We start from the raw sequence: 16,190 nt of genomic DNA, 5'->3' as shown, positions 1-16,190 counted from the left end.
GACCTCTGCTTCTCTTAGATGGAAGTGAAGGCTCTAGGGCTCCTTGTTAAATTGAGAAGCCAAATCAAAGCCCTCTCCCCAAAAATGGGATTTATTCTCTTCCCCCAAGGAGAGAAACGTTGGTATGGGATATTAATTAAAAACTGAGAAGAAAGAACAAAACTCAGGTATTCAAATAAAGCATATGCACAGCCTTAGCACAGCTCTCTTACCCCTGCCATCTAAGCCCTTAGATGATGGGAAATAGATCAGAAAATACTTAGAATATAGAACAGAAAATACTTGGTCCATCATCTGTTGTTCAGAGGAGATAAACATCTCAATTTTAGGTGAGACAATCAAAAAAATTATCCGTCACAGAAAATAAAAGGTTTGCCCAGAGCTGCCCACATTAAATATAGGGAAGGTGAAGAGAATCGATATGGCAGCTATAGGCACATATAATAATAAAAAGAAAGAATAATTTAAAAGGCTTTTAGAAGTCAAAGAGCCTTGTGGAAGAAGGTTACAGGACAAAATCCCCTGTAAGTGTTCTGTGCTGTGGACAATTTAATAAGAGCTTGAATTCATAAAATCAGATTCAAATATGAGCTAAAATAAAATAAAAAGAAAAATGTAGAGCTAAGGAAACAAATCAAGAACAAACATTACTGAACTAATAGTAAATTGCAAATAACAAGGAATGGATTACATAGCTGAAAATCAAATTACTGACCTAGAAGTAAGGCTTGAGTTAATCATAGGTAAATTGAGAAGAACAAAGACCAAGGTAATAAATATTAAAGACAATGATGATCTATCATGAAGAAATTGGTATTTCGAAGTAGAACCTAACATTGAAGAAAGAGTCTAAAGATGTAAAATTGAATCTGCAGACATTCTAGGGAGGATTGGTACAGGACGGTTGGCATTGTGACATTTAATAGGCTTTTTGAACTTCAGTCTGATTCTTGACCAGTCTTCAGATCCCCAGAAACACTTCTCCATGGGAAGCCTTCCCTGGCTTCTCAGGTCACCCTCGTCCCTGATACATATTCTCAGAGCTCTCTGTGCCTAATCACAGTGTCTGTTATCACTCTACTTTGTACATGCATGTAATTATTGATTATTTATATCTTCCTTCCCTACTTCTGAAAGCTCTGTGAGGTCAGAGAGGATCTGCTTTATTCAGGCATGTTTACCCAGTTTGTGGCTCAGTGCCTTCATGTAGTAGGTGCCTCAACAGTTTCTTATTTAATAAATAAGGGAATGAATGAATACTATTTAATTACTAGCTTTGTAAAATATTTTAATACCTTGCTATGACTAATCCCTCCTTATTACTCTTTTGTTGAATGAAGTGTGACACACCTAAATGGATATTGCATAATGAAATTTATTTCCATTTGAATGAGACTGTTAAATTATCATGTTTATAATTTTAGAAAATTAGTTTTTGGTCTATGCTGCTTTGTTACATTAGAAAACAATGAATTATATGTTCCTCATTAATGTATTTGTTTTTCTCTCCTTTTTTGAAACCTGCTAAGTTTGGAAGACTGCTTGACCTGTGTCATCCTATCCATAAGAAATACCAGCTGGCTGTTACTAAACTTTTTGGTCGGTACATGGTTGCCATTGTTGTAGCCTCTGAAAAGGTAGCAAAAGATTGTATTCGATTTCTGAAGGAGGAAAGAGCTGAACCTGAGACATTCCTTGCTTTAGATTACCTTGATGTAAGCAATTTATAATCCTTAGTATTTAGTAGTGATAAAATTCTGTCTTTTAAAGTGTGTCTTTATTGCCTGAGACTATGGTAGTGATTGAAAAAATCATAAGTTGGATGCCAGTTAGTCATTCATTCAGATGGCTGGTGTTAATGTATTGGCAGGCAAAGAATAGTATCAAGTGGGTGCTATCTTTCTTGCCTTCATATCATTTCTTCCTAATCTAGTTTTGCCATAATTTACCCTGGTGATTTCAAGGACATTGCTCAAGCAGTGCACCAGTCTGCCTACTAGCCAGCAATTTATTTTGTCCTATAGCAAAGTATAGGAGATGGATAAGACATATGTTCTGTCGGTGAAATACCAACCCAGAATCTCAGTTGTAAATATGTGGTCCAGTAAGTATACATGTCAGCTCTTGGTGTGGAGCAAGCCAGGTTTTGAGCCTTGAAGTATGTATTGAAAGGCCTTAGAGCATCCGAAGTTTAAATTCCTGAGGCAGGAACTCCGTCATTATCACAGCTGATATCCTTCAGTAATCTTTTCATTGCTTAATAAAGAAAATGTTCTACTTGGTCCAGCTTTCAAGTCCCTGAACTGCAGGCAGTGTGCATAGTGGTTAGGAGCACATGCCCTAGAGTTGGACTGACCTGAGTTTGAATGGCAGCCCTCCTTCTAATTAGTTCTCACTGATTTGTCCTTAACTTTTCTGAGTGTCAGTTTCATCATCTGTGAAGTGGAGGAATTAGTCCTTACCTTACTGGACTATTGCAAGGAATCACTACATGTAGTACACCTAGCACAGTGCCTGGCACAGAGGAGGGGCTCAGCAAATGCTAACTGGGCATTAATGGTTCAGACTTGGCCTTTTGTAGTTTCACACTTTTGTTTATACCTTCTGCCCACTAAAACTATTTAACCTAGTTCATCTGCCTGTTAAAATTCTGTTTTATGTATTTCATGTTTAAGATTTTTTTCAAGGCACACTCATTTTTTAAAAATATAATACAGAAGTGTATCAAATATAAAGGAAATACTCCTACCTCATCTCAGTGCTCAGTTCCTTTATCACAACTATTTTAGATTGCTTCCATCCATACAAATTTATATAAATATATGCTCCAAATATATGCGTGTGTATATATATGTGTGTGTGTATATATACATATATATACATATATACACACACATATTTTGGTTGTATATAGGGTTTTCCCTTTGTTTTGTTTTACAAAAATGAAATTATACTTGCTGTTTTTCAGTAATATATTGCAGACGTCTTTTGATCTCTTTATTGACCCAACTTAAAAGTCATGTCAAAGAAGGTGTAAAAGCTTTCCTGATCATTTAAGCCTAAAATGATTTTCTGAGTTCCATGCTATTGGGCCACTCTTTTGAAAGTATGTAAATGGGTATTATTCCCCACTACATTTTATGATTTTGAGAGCATGAAGAGGTTCTCATCTATTGCTTTATCCCAACTAGTTAGTGACAGAGTTGAATCTAGAAATTTTATCTTCTGGCTTTTGATGAAGTGTACTTTTAAAAAATATTACACGAGCCAAAGGTGGGATATTGTTCATCAGGTTCTTGTCAAACTTGTATTGTGTATCAGTGCATACTACTAATCATTTGCTTTCATGCTTCTGTATGTTCTTTGAAAAAGAATGTACTGAGTGTTTGGTTTTTATTTTAATATACCTAATATATCAAGTATATTTTAAACCTTTTAGATCAAACCAATCAATGAAAGATTACGGGAGATTAAAGGCTGTAAAATGGTGATTGATGTCATAAAGACTCAGTTTCCTCAGCTGAAGAAAGTAATTCAGTTTGTGTGTGGAAATGGCCTTGTCTGTGAGACTGTGGAAGAAGCAAGGCATATTGCCTTCAATGGACCTGAAAGACGGAAAGTAAGAGGCTTAGATTGTACTTTCGGATAATTTGAAGCAGTATTTATAAGACTAACATATTACACACACGAATATCTATATATGCTTTCATATGTTCTCTTATGTAGGGGAAACTAAAATAGAACCTAAGATGTTAATGGCTTCAGTAGTTTTTATAATGTTGAAGTTTTCAAAGAATTAATTTCTCTAATACTTCCCCAAATCATAAATCATATTTTGGAAGTTAGATTTATTGTAGTGAGAGCCTAAAGCTGTTAATTTTTTTTTACTCTATATACAATAAATGTCCCTGTCGAATCTCAGATTTTCCCTGTACTTACATATATAATACGTGTGTTTCTGAATACCAGAAAAGATTTTAGGTGCTTATTTTACATTCTGGGTTAATTCTTCCATAGCTCAATGGAGATATTAACTGTCCTTTTACACATTCAAGGTTTTAACACATTTTGAAGTTGTAGAAATAGCACAATTGAAATGAGGTTACTAGATACCAGTCTCTCAGGGGAATAATTCTGGTTTTAAAAATATTGTTTTACTCTCAATTGAAATAGAGTTTGTATTTAGTTAAGCAGTGTTAAATTCTTCAAATTATCTGGCATAGTTTTTTTTAAAACTACATGTGTGATGAAATGTAACATAATGCCTAAGGGCATAAACTATGGAGTAAGACCAGTGATACTACTTAGTAATTAATTTTGTGACTTTAGGCAAGTTTCTAAACCTCTAATTTTAGTTTGTTCATCTAAATTTGGGGAAATAATAGTACTTATTTCATAGAGTTATAGGATTAAAATAAGTAATAACATGCAAAATGCTTTTATAGTACCTAGGAAATAGCTCTCAAAAAGTGATAATCATTTTTTATTTACTAGCCATTTTACACATTTGATCTGGAATGTCCAGAATCGCAAATTAACACGAAGTGGGGGGGTTTGGGCTATTCTTATGAAAGATAGGAATTTCCAGTATTAAATGTATTGACTTGTCTAATATGATTAACTTCTCATACGTTTTAGTAGTTGTATCTATAATTATCTTAATGATAATGTGATCACTGTCTTAGTAATCACTGTCATTGATTTCTACATATTAAATTTAAGCAGGTGTAATAAGTGAGCTACTACAGTATCTTCCTTATTTTGCTACCTAATTAACTATGGTAAAATTGATTTTTGTATATTTGTAAAATGTATTTTGTAAAATTGATTTTTGAAGATTTGTGTGGTCAATTTAAAGAAGTCACATGAAAATAAATAAGATTGTGTTTAACACTTCCTTCATTCAACATATATTTATGGTTTATATCTTGTCCACAGTAACATGCCTTACCTCTTTAGGCTGTATTTTGTTCTTATCGTTATTTCAAAATTTTAATCAGGTTTATTTGTCATATTTTTACATTAAGTACATTCCAGGGACTCTTATCTTCTTCCTATTACTATTATTCCACTTGAAGAATATTCTCTGTGTTTTAGGATGCATAAAACATTTGGATAGGGAGTTCCCTGGTGGTCCAGGGGTTACGATTCTGTTCTTCCACTGCCAGGGTGGGGAGGGGGTGGCGCAGCTTAGATCCCTGGTCAGGTAACTAAGCTCCTGCATGCCATGTGCGTGGCTAAAAAAACGACAAAAAAAACCCCAAATATGGGAAATGCCCATTAAAACTACACTGAAATACTATTTTCATCTGTGAGATTGATCAACATAAAAACGTTTGATAACACTTTATGGGGAAAGAGACCCTTGCATTCACTGCTGTGGGCGTGTGAATTTGTACCAGCTCTGTGAAGGGCAATTCTAGCAGTTGTACTTCTTCAGAACGTTACATACACATGTATATGAAATGATATGTATAAAGAGTTATTCGTCGAACCACTGTATGTAGCAAGCAAAATTGGAAACAATTTGCACAAGACTATGTTCAATAAAATTATAATACGTTCATAGAATGGGACACTATGCAACCTTAAATAAGAATGAAGCTCTTTATATACAAGTGTCAGACAATCTCCAAGATATATTCAGTTTTAAAAAAAGTAATAAGTAGACTAGAGTGTAGTATGTTACCATTTATGTAAAAAATGGGGAAAGAAGAGATATATGTGTGTGTTTGTTTATGCAAAAATATTTCTGGAAGAATACTTAAGAAATTGACAGCATCGATTACCTCTGGGGAGGATAACTGGGTGGTGGGGTCTAGCAATGCCAGGGAGATTTTTTACTCTTTACTCTTGTATCTTTTGGATTTTGAACTACATGAATATTTTACCCATTCAGAAATAAAAGCAAAAGTTAAAGTATATTCTTTTCCATATCAGTGAAAGGCAACTTAAAAATTATGTATAATCTGCATAACACAAAAATTATAGAGGATCTACTTGTAACACTGAAACAGTATTTCTTGAAACAGTTGAAGTTGGTTCAGTGGAATGCTTGGTTAGCCCTCAGGGCAAATTTTTAATGCCAAAAAATTTCTCCTTTTCCTAAGCCATGTTCTCTGGAACTTTTATTTAATGCTATTTAAAAATTCCTCCAACTCCTTATTTTGTATAAGATCCCTGTTGTGCCAGCCGTGGTATTTTTTCAGGAATGCAACCTCCAAAGTAGGCATAGGATTACTGCACTGAGCAACCGTTGTAAGCTATAAGTTAAGGAATTTGCAGGCTGGAAATAGAAATTATAGTCCTTCCAGAATAGGAATTTGATTGTAAATCAAATGTAAATAGGTTATTTGATACTAAATTTACTTTTAGAAGAAGTAAATTATTTTAATAAACCTAGAAACTATCAAAAAAAACCCTATAATTCTATGAATTGTTGCCCATTGCATTTTTAGAATTGAAGGAGGTCTATAACGTGGTTATTGAGAATATGGACATTAAAAAAAAAAAGAACATGGACATAGATGTTTGACCAACTTTTGGTTTAGGAATTTTAGTCCCTGTGTATGACTTTAGGCAAGTTTCTTAATATCTTTAAGCCCTAATCTATAAAATGGAAATCATATTTACCTCACGGGGTTGAAACATAGAATCAAATAGTATAAATGCACTCTGTCAAGCACAGTATGGTAAATGGTTGCAATAACAACAGCAGCAGCCAACCAAGAAATGAAAGTAAAAAGAATCTCAGAAAATCGTTTGTCCCTCTGCTCTGAGAGGGGAAGTTGACTTGCCCAAGTATGGCTGGGAAGAGAGAGTTGGCATAGAACACCATGTGTATTATGACAGATTCTTAGCTCAAAGTTCTCAATACACTTCTCTCTCTTCTCTCCAAGCCAGCCCATGGATTTTTTTCCTTTGTGTTACACTTGGCTTTTACATATCGGAAACACAAGTTAATAAATGTTCAGTTTGGGAAAAAGAGCTCAAAAAGGAAAATAACCATCCCTAACATGTCCTCTAGAATAGAGTTGCCAGATAAAATGTTTGGACATACATTTAAAAGTTATTTGTTGTTTATCTGAAATTCCAATTTACCTGGGCATCCTGTATTCCTATTTGCTAAGTCTGGCAACGATACCCTAGAAAGATCTAGTGAGTATTGTGGTATATATGCCATATATTTGATAATCAACTATATTACTCTTAACCTTTATAGGTATTGGTATATGTATAATTGAGTCTTTACTATGAGATCAAAATATATTTACTTAACTTCACTTTTTTTTAATGGTATCACTTTTATATTTTAATTTAATCTAGAATTAATTTTAATATGTATTATTATATGTAGGTATTAGCATTTTCCCCCTAAATGGTTAATTACCGGTCCCAGCATCATATATTGAATAATTTTTCTTCTTCCTAATTATTTGATTGAATTTACTGATTTCTCATCAGAGTCTAAATTATTTATACTTTGTTCTTTTTTCACCTAGTTTAATTTGTTATCTCTAATTATTATTTGTAGCTATCTTATTGTATATTTATATTTATTATAATAATCTTTATTATAATCTATAAAAGAATAATTTCTTTTAGGAAATAGTCAAGATATACATTATAAATAAGTAAACTATTAGCCCACAAGCACTGTAAAATCATCATGTATAAAACTACACTCAGGTTCTTCTTTCTAGATCTTGATCCCTCTCCTGTATTCTTCAATTCTTAGTACCACTATTCTAACCAATGAAATTCTGTTTTCTCCTCATGGATTTCCATGTAACCTCTACAATTCCCAAGGTTTTCTGATTATACCATCTAAATATTTCTCAAATGTTTTTCCTTTTCTTCACTGTAGGTATTGGCTGATTTCATACCATCACCTCTGGCTTTACTTGGACCACCCCATTTTCTAGATACTTGCCAGATTGGTCTACTTAAAGTTCATATCTGACCATTTCACTCTCCTGTTTGCTGTTAGACTGTTCAGTGCTAATCCCCCAGCCCCCTCCACAAGCCCCGTCAGTACTCATTTGTATTTGATCCACATTCTTCCTGTGATGACATACAAAGAACTCTGTGATCTGCCCTGTCTACCAACCTCATTCCTTCCCTTCTTTCTTGAAATACAGACACATAGCTAGAGCTCTAGGAGTCGTCTTGGACTACAAAATGACTTTGAAGATTGTCATAAAAGAAACACTGACACACACGTCACTAGTGACACACTGTGGATGTAAAGTAAGCTTTATTTAGAACAACTTAAAAGCAGAGAAGCAGTGGAGCCTGTGTATTTCCTCAGCTTTCATTCCACAGAGGTGGGCTTTGGCCAGGCAGAAACAGGGTGAGCTAAAAGTGTTCCAGGAGAGGGAAGCTGCCTCAATACCACTTTATATTTTTATGGGGAGGTCGGAGGAGTAAGCTGATCACGTAACAGTGGGCTTCCTGGTCAGGGAAGCTGCTTTCCAGACCAACCAGAGCTTATCTACAGGAGTTCAGTTTCCATGCCATGGCTGTTGGTATCCAGTAGAGATCTAGTGTCCTTCCAAAGTTCAGACCTGATGAGAAAACTCATTGCCAAGCTAACCGTTGGGAGGGAAGGGAGCCCCCAGGGCCTCCCAGAAAATAAGAAGCCTGTCTCCCTTGAGGAGTAATCCAAGTACTAAGGATGGTAGAGCAATATTATAGAAGGAGTCTTTTTTTGTTAACTATGCAACCACCATACATAACGCTGGAATGTTTACCTCTGTAATTGCAAGAGAGAAATAAACTAAGTTTTCTGTTAAATATAGTTAATCTACTTCTAACTAGTACCTCTGATAAGATACAGTGAAAGCCTTCAACTCCACTGGAAGCCTTCTGTGAACCTTCCAGGCTGGGTTGGAGCACCCAAGTTTTAAGCTTCCAGATTACTCTATGTTTCTATTGTCTCATACTTTACATTGTAATGATATGTTTATATGTTTCTTTTTCCTACCAGCATGACTCCCTAAGGGTCAGTACCATATTTCACTCCCTTTTGGTCACTCCAGTCCCCAGTATAGAATGTTTCAAACACAGCAGTCACAAAGAGAATGTTTGTCTGAATGCAGGAATGAATGAGATTCCTGTCAGCTTTTTTTTAACATTAGTTCACATTACATGGTTTTAGTCCTCCACAAGCTGTCTCCTCTGCTTTGACTAATTGATTAGAAACATTCACAAAACACTGAGAATTGCTTTCATTTATTCTATAAAGCATATGGTTACTCGTAGGACTATAAACTTTAAGCTATTTTATACCTTTGACTCCATTTAGGTTTTTTTCTTGGTCCCAGTTTCATATTCATTTTAGAGAACGTGATATTTTTGATATCCTAAAGTAACTAAGGCTGTTTTCATAGTATGTCTTTGACATGTGATGTCAGATTCTTTAAAATACAGTATTATATAATGCAGACTATGAGATATTAAATACAAATACTCTTGGTTTTTTCTTCTCAATATTGAATATGTTTAGAACTAATATATAATTTTATTTTGAACTTTTTAAATTGCTGCTAATCTGTTGCCTAGAATTGTTTGGGCCTTAGCAAAACAGGGTTTTGTATTTGAGTTTGTTGGCTGGTGTCCCTCATAAGCTAGTTATCTTATTAGTGGAGTTCAGTAAGTAGTTTTTCTCATCTGCAAAGTCTCAGCTGTGAAAGTTGTCATATTATGTTCTGTTTTTATCTTTATGTACATTTCTCCAAGGTAAAATATTTTTAATTTTACAGACAGTAGCTCTTGATGGAACGTTATTTTTAAAATCTGGAGTCATCTCTGGAGGGTCAAGTGACTTAAAATACAAGGCTAGATGCTGGGATGAGAAAGAATTAAAGAATTTAAGAGACAGGAGAACTCAACTAATCCAAGAATTAAAGGTAAGTCCATGTTGTAAAAATTGTAGAATACCAAGTAGAGTAATTGTGTTTTTAAGCTAATTTCTTGGGTAATAAAAGTACCATGCCTATAGTTTAAAAGATTCAAATTATGCAGAATGGAATAAAGTAAAAAATAAAAATCTCTCCCTCACCCATCCTTACATCTCAGTGGTATTCGTTAAACATAGTTTGATGCATAGCCTCCAGAAATGTACTCTGTGTATGCAAGCATATGTGTTTTCTGATTTGTTTTATAATAGACTTTTGCTATTGATAGTGTTTGCAACAAGCTTTTTCACTTAATATCATAACGTGGACATGTTTTCATTTTAGCATATAGGAACCACTTTATTTTTAATGAATCCTGCCTGGCATTCCATTATATAGATTTTGTTTATTTAACCAGTGTCTAAAAATGGACATTTGGTTTTTGCTATTACAAATGATGCAGCATTAAACTTTCTTTAGAGAGGGAAAATAACACAGTGCCTAAGAGTATAAACCCTATAGCCACACTGCCTGAGTTTGAATCCTGACTCTGCCACTTACCAGCGGCAGTATGACCTTAGGCAACTTACCTTATCCCTTTGTACCTTAATTTCCCATCTGTAAAATGGGGATAATAAAAGGACCGGCCTTTTAGAGTTATTTTAAAGATTAAATCAGATATTCCAGGTAAAATACTTAAAACAATGCCTGGTAAAAATCTAAGCATTATATAAATGTTTGTTGTTACATCGTTGCTTGTACCTCTAAGATGATTTCCTACATGTGGAACTTCTGGGTCTAAGGATGTGTGTATTTAAAATGTTGATAGATACTGCTAAGTTCCCATCAAAAGAAACCTGTAGTAGAGTGTGTCTGTTCCTAGATTGCAACACTAGATACTAACAAATATTTTAATCTTTGCCAATCTGGTAAAGAAAAAAGTGTAATCTAATTGTTTGAATATGCAATTCTTATAACTGAGGTTGACTCATGTATTTATTGGTTCTTTGTAATTTTTTTCTTCTGTGAACTTCTTTTTTTTTAATAAATTCATTTGTTTGTTTATTTATTTATTTTTGGCTGCATTGGGTCTTCGTTGCTGTGCACAGGCTTTCTCTAGTTGCAGCGAGCGGAGGCTCCTCTTCATTGCACTGCAGAGGCTTCTCACTGCAGTGGCTTCTCTTGTTCCAGAGCGCGGGCTCTAGGCATGTGGGCTTCAGTAGTTGTGGCACACGGGATCAGTAGTTGTGGCTCGCGGGCTCTAGAGCACAGGCTCAGTAGTTGTGGCGCCTGGGCTTAGTTGCTCTATGGCATGTAGCATCTTCCCGGACCAGGGCTGGAACCCACGTCCCAGGCATTGGCAGGCGGATTCTTAACTACTGCGCCACTAGAGAAGTCCTCTTCTGTGAACTTCTTATTTATTTCCTGTGCATGTTTTTCTATTAGGTATTTGTTATTTTATTACCTACTTTAAGAATTATTTGTATTATAAATAAATTACCCTTTAGTCATGTATGTTGTAAATATATTCACGTTCATGTTTCAATATTTCATGTTGTAAATATATTCTCTATACAACTTTTTTTGTCAGCTATATTGAAATGTAATTTATATACAATAATGGTCACCAATTTTAAGTGTATGATTCTATAAGTTTTGACAAATGTATGTAGTCGTGTAACCACCACCAAAATCATGATATAGAACATTTCCATAACCCCCCAAAATTCCTTTGGGCTCCTTTGTAGTCAGTACCCTCCCCTGGACCCTCTGGACCCTGGCAACCCAATCTACTTTCTATCATTGTAGCTTTTTCTGACTTAGAATTTCATATAAATGGAATCATACAGTAAGTAGTCTTTTGTGTTATGCTTTTTTCATTTAACCTAGTGCTTTTGAAATTCATATTGTGTGTATCAAAAATTTATTCCTTTTTACCGTTCAGTATCTGTTTGACATTTGACTTTGTTTTATCATACATGTATTTTTAATCTTTGTGTAGCCAAATTTATTAATCTTTTATAATTTCTGGATTTCAGTGTCATGCTCAGAAAGACCTTATTCTTTCTGAAAATGACAAAAGAAATTCAATAATGCTTCCTTCCAAAGTATCATTTGTTGAATATTGTAATCCCACACACACACTTACTTGAAATGTCAACTTTAACAGATACTAAGTCAGTAGAATGCTTTTAGATTATTTATTTTTCCTATTTAGCTTTCTTCTTTTGTGTATACAAATGACCAGTTTTTGATTCAAGGAGATATTCTGGCAAGGTTACTCTGCTAATTTTAATCTTTTTCTGTAAGCATAAGACCGCAAATTATGTTTTGATCTAAGTAAGGTATTTAATAAATATTCAGCTTTTAAAGATTTTACAAATTTAGGCCTAGGCACAGAGAAAGTTCTAGGAAGGTGGCAACTTGAAATGAATCTGGCTTCCTATCCATGTTTATACTAAGCTCTTACCTGTGTGTCTCACCTGAACCTAGTGGAGAGTTGGGTGCAAATGATGTCTTGGGTTCTGGGGGAGGCCACCAGGAAAAGCTGATGCAGGGCTTCTGTTGATCTTTGAAGAGTGCTGGGAGAAGAATCAGGACATAGGGGAATCCTGGGGGGAGGTTAAATATTTGTGCCATGTGAATATGCATAGTCTTGAACACCGTGAAGCTAAATATTAGTAGGTTGTGGCCTCCCTATTCCTGAGTTTGGGAGAGGCCAAAGAGACCAGAGAGACGTCTTTTCCTCCGTCTCAGGGTGGGGCACTGACAGTTTTCTGTTGTAATTGCTGGCCTTTGGGTGTAGAGAATGTTTGTGGGACAGCTGCCATTTAGGATACCTTAATACCAGACCTGATCCTCAGTAGGGAAAGAAATGCACAAATGCATTTGAGATGTTCCAGGAGCCATCAACACTTGAACAAAAAAGTAGCAGTAAGGAAATGCACTGAAGTGTCGACCCTCTCTCTGTCCCACACACACAAAAAGACTTTCTGTCACTAATAAATGTATTTCTAAACTATAGAATGCAGTAGATGGATTGAGGGATGGGATTGCCATTGTTGAGAACCAAATTAATAACCTGGAAGACCAAGTGGAATAGTATCTCAATGAGGGGGAAAATTACAAAGATAAGGAAATCATGAGAAAAATAGAGACTTAGGTAGACTCAGGAGACTTGGCGTGAGAATAATGAAAGTTTCAGAAAGAGGAAGGGGAGCACAGAGGAGAGGAAATAACTGAACAAAAAAGAAGAAATGTCTCTGAGGATTCACCTTAATTTACCAATTGAAAGGACACACGCAGTTCCATGTAGGTTTAATGAGAAAAGGCACACATTAACACAGAAGTCCTAGGTTTTAGAGGCAAGGCTAAAATACGAAAATACGCCACCCCCCTTTAAAAAGTATTCCTTGTATATATTTTTTTAAATCAAGCTCGTATCCGACTACAAAACTAGATGAGACTGGAATAACAGCTATAGGCAACTGAGGGAAAAGGGCTACATCCCAAGATATCATTTACCTTTCAGGAATCTGCAGATAAGCAGATTCAGAGATAATGTCATGCACATACTCCATGTGACAAAAATACCAGAGAAAGTACTCTAAGCAACACATGGATTAGAACAGACCTAATTATAATAAATGAATAGTGCTAAACTAACTCAGCAAAACCTGGGAACTAGAGATGGAGAGAGAAGTAAATATGTTCCAGAGGTCTTATCTGTGAGGAGATGAAGAAGTAAGAATATTTTAAAGATTGTATCTTGGTGGGACTAGAGTGTTTAAAAGTACACTAACACAGGAACAAATAACAAAAATAATGCATGAAAAGAATAAAAGATAAAAAGTAAGATGGAGGAAATAAAATTTTTGTTTATTAGTCATTATAGTAAACATGAGTGGATTTAAGTTTCCCATTAAAAGACCAAGATCATCATAGCTTAAAATAAGGCAAAACTCAGCTAAATGTCATTTGTAAGAAATTGTCTTAAAATTGAATGTTGAAAATTGTGGGATGAACACCTGGCAAATGCAAACAGAAAAGAACAGGAGTGACAATATCAGACAATGTGAACTTTAAGGTTAAAAATCCTCACTATATTAAGCTTTCAATAAATATTTATTGAATGAATTGAATAAAGAAGGACGTTATATATTAAAAAACAAGATTTCCATTTTAAACCTCTTTGCAGCACATAGTACCTAAATATTTAAAGCAAGGATAGTTAATAAAAATGAAATTATAGTGAAACATTTCAGTATATGTATGTCTTTCAAAATTGGACAGATCTAGTAGACAAAAACAGTAACTTAGAGGAATTGGTAATACAATCAATAAGCTTAAATCCAGATTCTATTTCTAACACTTATTAGCAGTATGACTGAGTAAGTTACTTAAATGCTTTTATGCTTTAATTTTCTCATCAATAATAATGGGGATAATAATAGTACCTATTTCATAGCATTGTTAAGAGGATTAAGTAGGTTAATGTAAACTTTACAAAACAATAAGTGCTCAATAAATGTGAGATATTATTTAAAATAACTATGAAACACTAAAAACTGATCATATGCTTGTCCACAATGGAAACTTCAAGTTTTTTTTAAAGTAGAGATTTTTATACATCATCTTGATCATAATTTAATGAAATAGAAATAGTGACCAAAAAAATCTTTGTCTACATAGAAATTCAGAAATGTACTTGTAGATAGTTTGGGGATCAAACAAGTAATCAAGAAGAAAGTTACAAAATGTCTTGAAAATGGTGAATACAAAATCTTTGAGATACAGCAAAGCTACATCAAAAGGAAAATACCTTCATTATTAAAGAAGAAAGATGAAATATAAGGGAATTTATTACTTTAAGAAATTAGAACCACCACAAAATAAACAACAGTAACGGAAATTTTTAAAGCCGCAATTAACTAAATAGAAAACTCCAAATAGAAAAGGGAAAAATGAATCTAAAGCTAGTTCTTTTGAAAGACTAATAAAATAGATAAACTCTTTGCAACTCTAATGAAGGGAAGAAAAGTTAGAAGTAGTCATGTACAGATCAGGAATGAGAAAATTAAAATAATTTTAAGAGAATCTCACAAGCAAATAATTATATAGTAAAAAAAATTGAAAATCTGTAAGGATGATGTTCAGAAAAATATAAATTGCCAAGATCGACCAGCAAAAAAGCGGAACATTTGAAAAATGAGGCAGTGGCAGGCAGTGGTATAGTTGGTTGGCCCAGTACCTATCCACAACCTTTTCCTTCCTTGCTTGCCTCTATTATAGAATCATAAAAAACTAAAACAACTTGATTTCCCAAGTTTCCTTGTAGCTAGTGGTGGCCCTGTGACAGTTTTGAGATATAAATGGGGAAGTTGGTATTATCTTTTGCATTTTCTTCTTCCTGACTGGAACGCATTCAAGAGGCCTGGAGATGCAGCAGCAGTTTTGCACCAAGAGATAGCAAGCTTGAGTATAAAAACCATTGTATTAAGAAGCTGAAAGTTGATGCCATTGTTGAGGAGCTGCATCACTGTAGACTGCTTCTGTGTGAGAAAAAAACAAAAAACATGTTTTTTAAGCCATGGTTAGTTGAATGATCTCTCATTGAAAAAAGACTCCAGGAATGTAAAATAGTACAGCAGCTATGGAAAACAGTGTGGTGGCTACTCAGGAAATTAAAAATAGAATTATCATATGATCCAGCAATTCTGCTTCTGGGTATATACCCCAAGGAGTTGAAAGCAGGGTCTGGAATAATACTTGTACACCCATATTTATAACAGCATTATTCACAATAGCCAAAAAGTAGAAGCAACCCAAGTGTTCATCAGCAGATGAATGGATAAACAAAATATGGTCTATACATATAATGGAATATTATTCAGACTTAAAAAGGGAGGAAATTCTAACACATGCTACAAAATGGATGACTCTTGAAGATGTTATGCTATGTGAAATAAGCGAGTCACAAAAAGACAAATACTGTATGATTCTACTACTTATATGAGGTACCTAGAGTAGTCTCATTCATAGAGACAGAAAAGTAGAATGACGGTTGCCAGGGCCTGGGGGATTAGAATGGGGAGTTAACTGTTTCATGGGTCTAGTTTTCAGTTTTTCAAGGTGAAAAGAGTTCTGGAAATTGGTTGCACAACAATGCAAATGTGCTTAAACACTATTGAACTGTACACTTTAAAATGATAAAGATGGTAAACTTTATGTATATTGTGCCACAATTAAAAAAGAAAAAGACTGGGACCAGATGGGTTTATAGCTCAGTTC

The 16,190-nt window shown here is 34.5% G+C and overlaps 1 protein-coding gene across 2 annotated transcripts in view; it reads left to right on the top strand.

Moving 5' to 3' along the window:
* SMC1B (structural maintenance of chromosomes 1B) overlaps positions 1 to 16,190 on the top strand; it is a gene marked incomplete at its 5' end in the record, with an annotated part of 87,782 nt that overhangs the window by 42,049 nt on the left and 29,543 nt on the right. For both annotated transcript variants that reach the window (XM_079715359.1, XM_079715358.1), the window contains 3 exons: positions 1,530 to 1,715; positions 3,440 to 3,619; positions 9,765 to 9,911. In XM_079715359.1, coding sequence (XP_079571485.1) covers positions 1,530 to 1,715; positions 3,440 to 3,619; positions 9,765 to 9,911 — 513 coding nt within the window. The remainder of the gene's footprint in view (positions 1 to 1,529; positions 1,716 to 3,439; positions 3,620 to 9,764; positions 9,912 to 16,190) is intronic.

This window comes from Hyperoodon ampullatus (genome assembly GCF_949752795.1).
Source record: "Hyperoodon ampullatus genome assembly, chromosome: 11".
Taxonomy (NCBI): domain Eukaryota; kingdom Metazoa; phylum Chordata; class Mammalia; order Artiodactyla; family Ziphiidae; genus Hyperoodon; species Hyperoodon ampullatus.
This window is presented reverse-complemented; position numbering and strand designations above follow the sequence as displayed.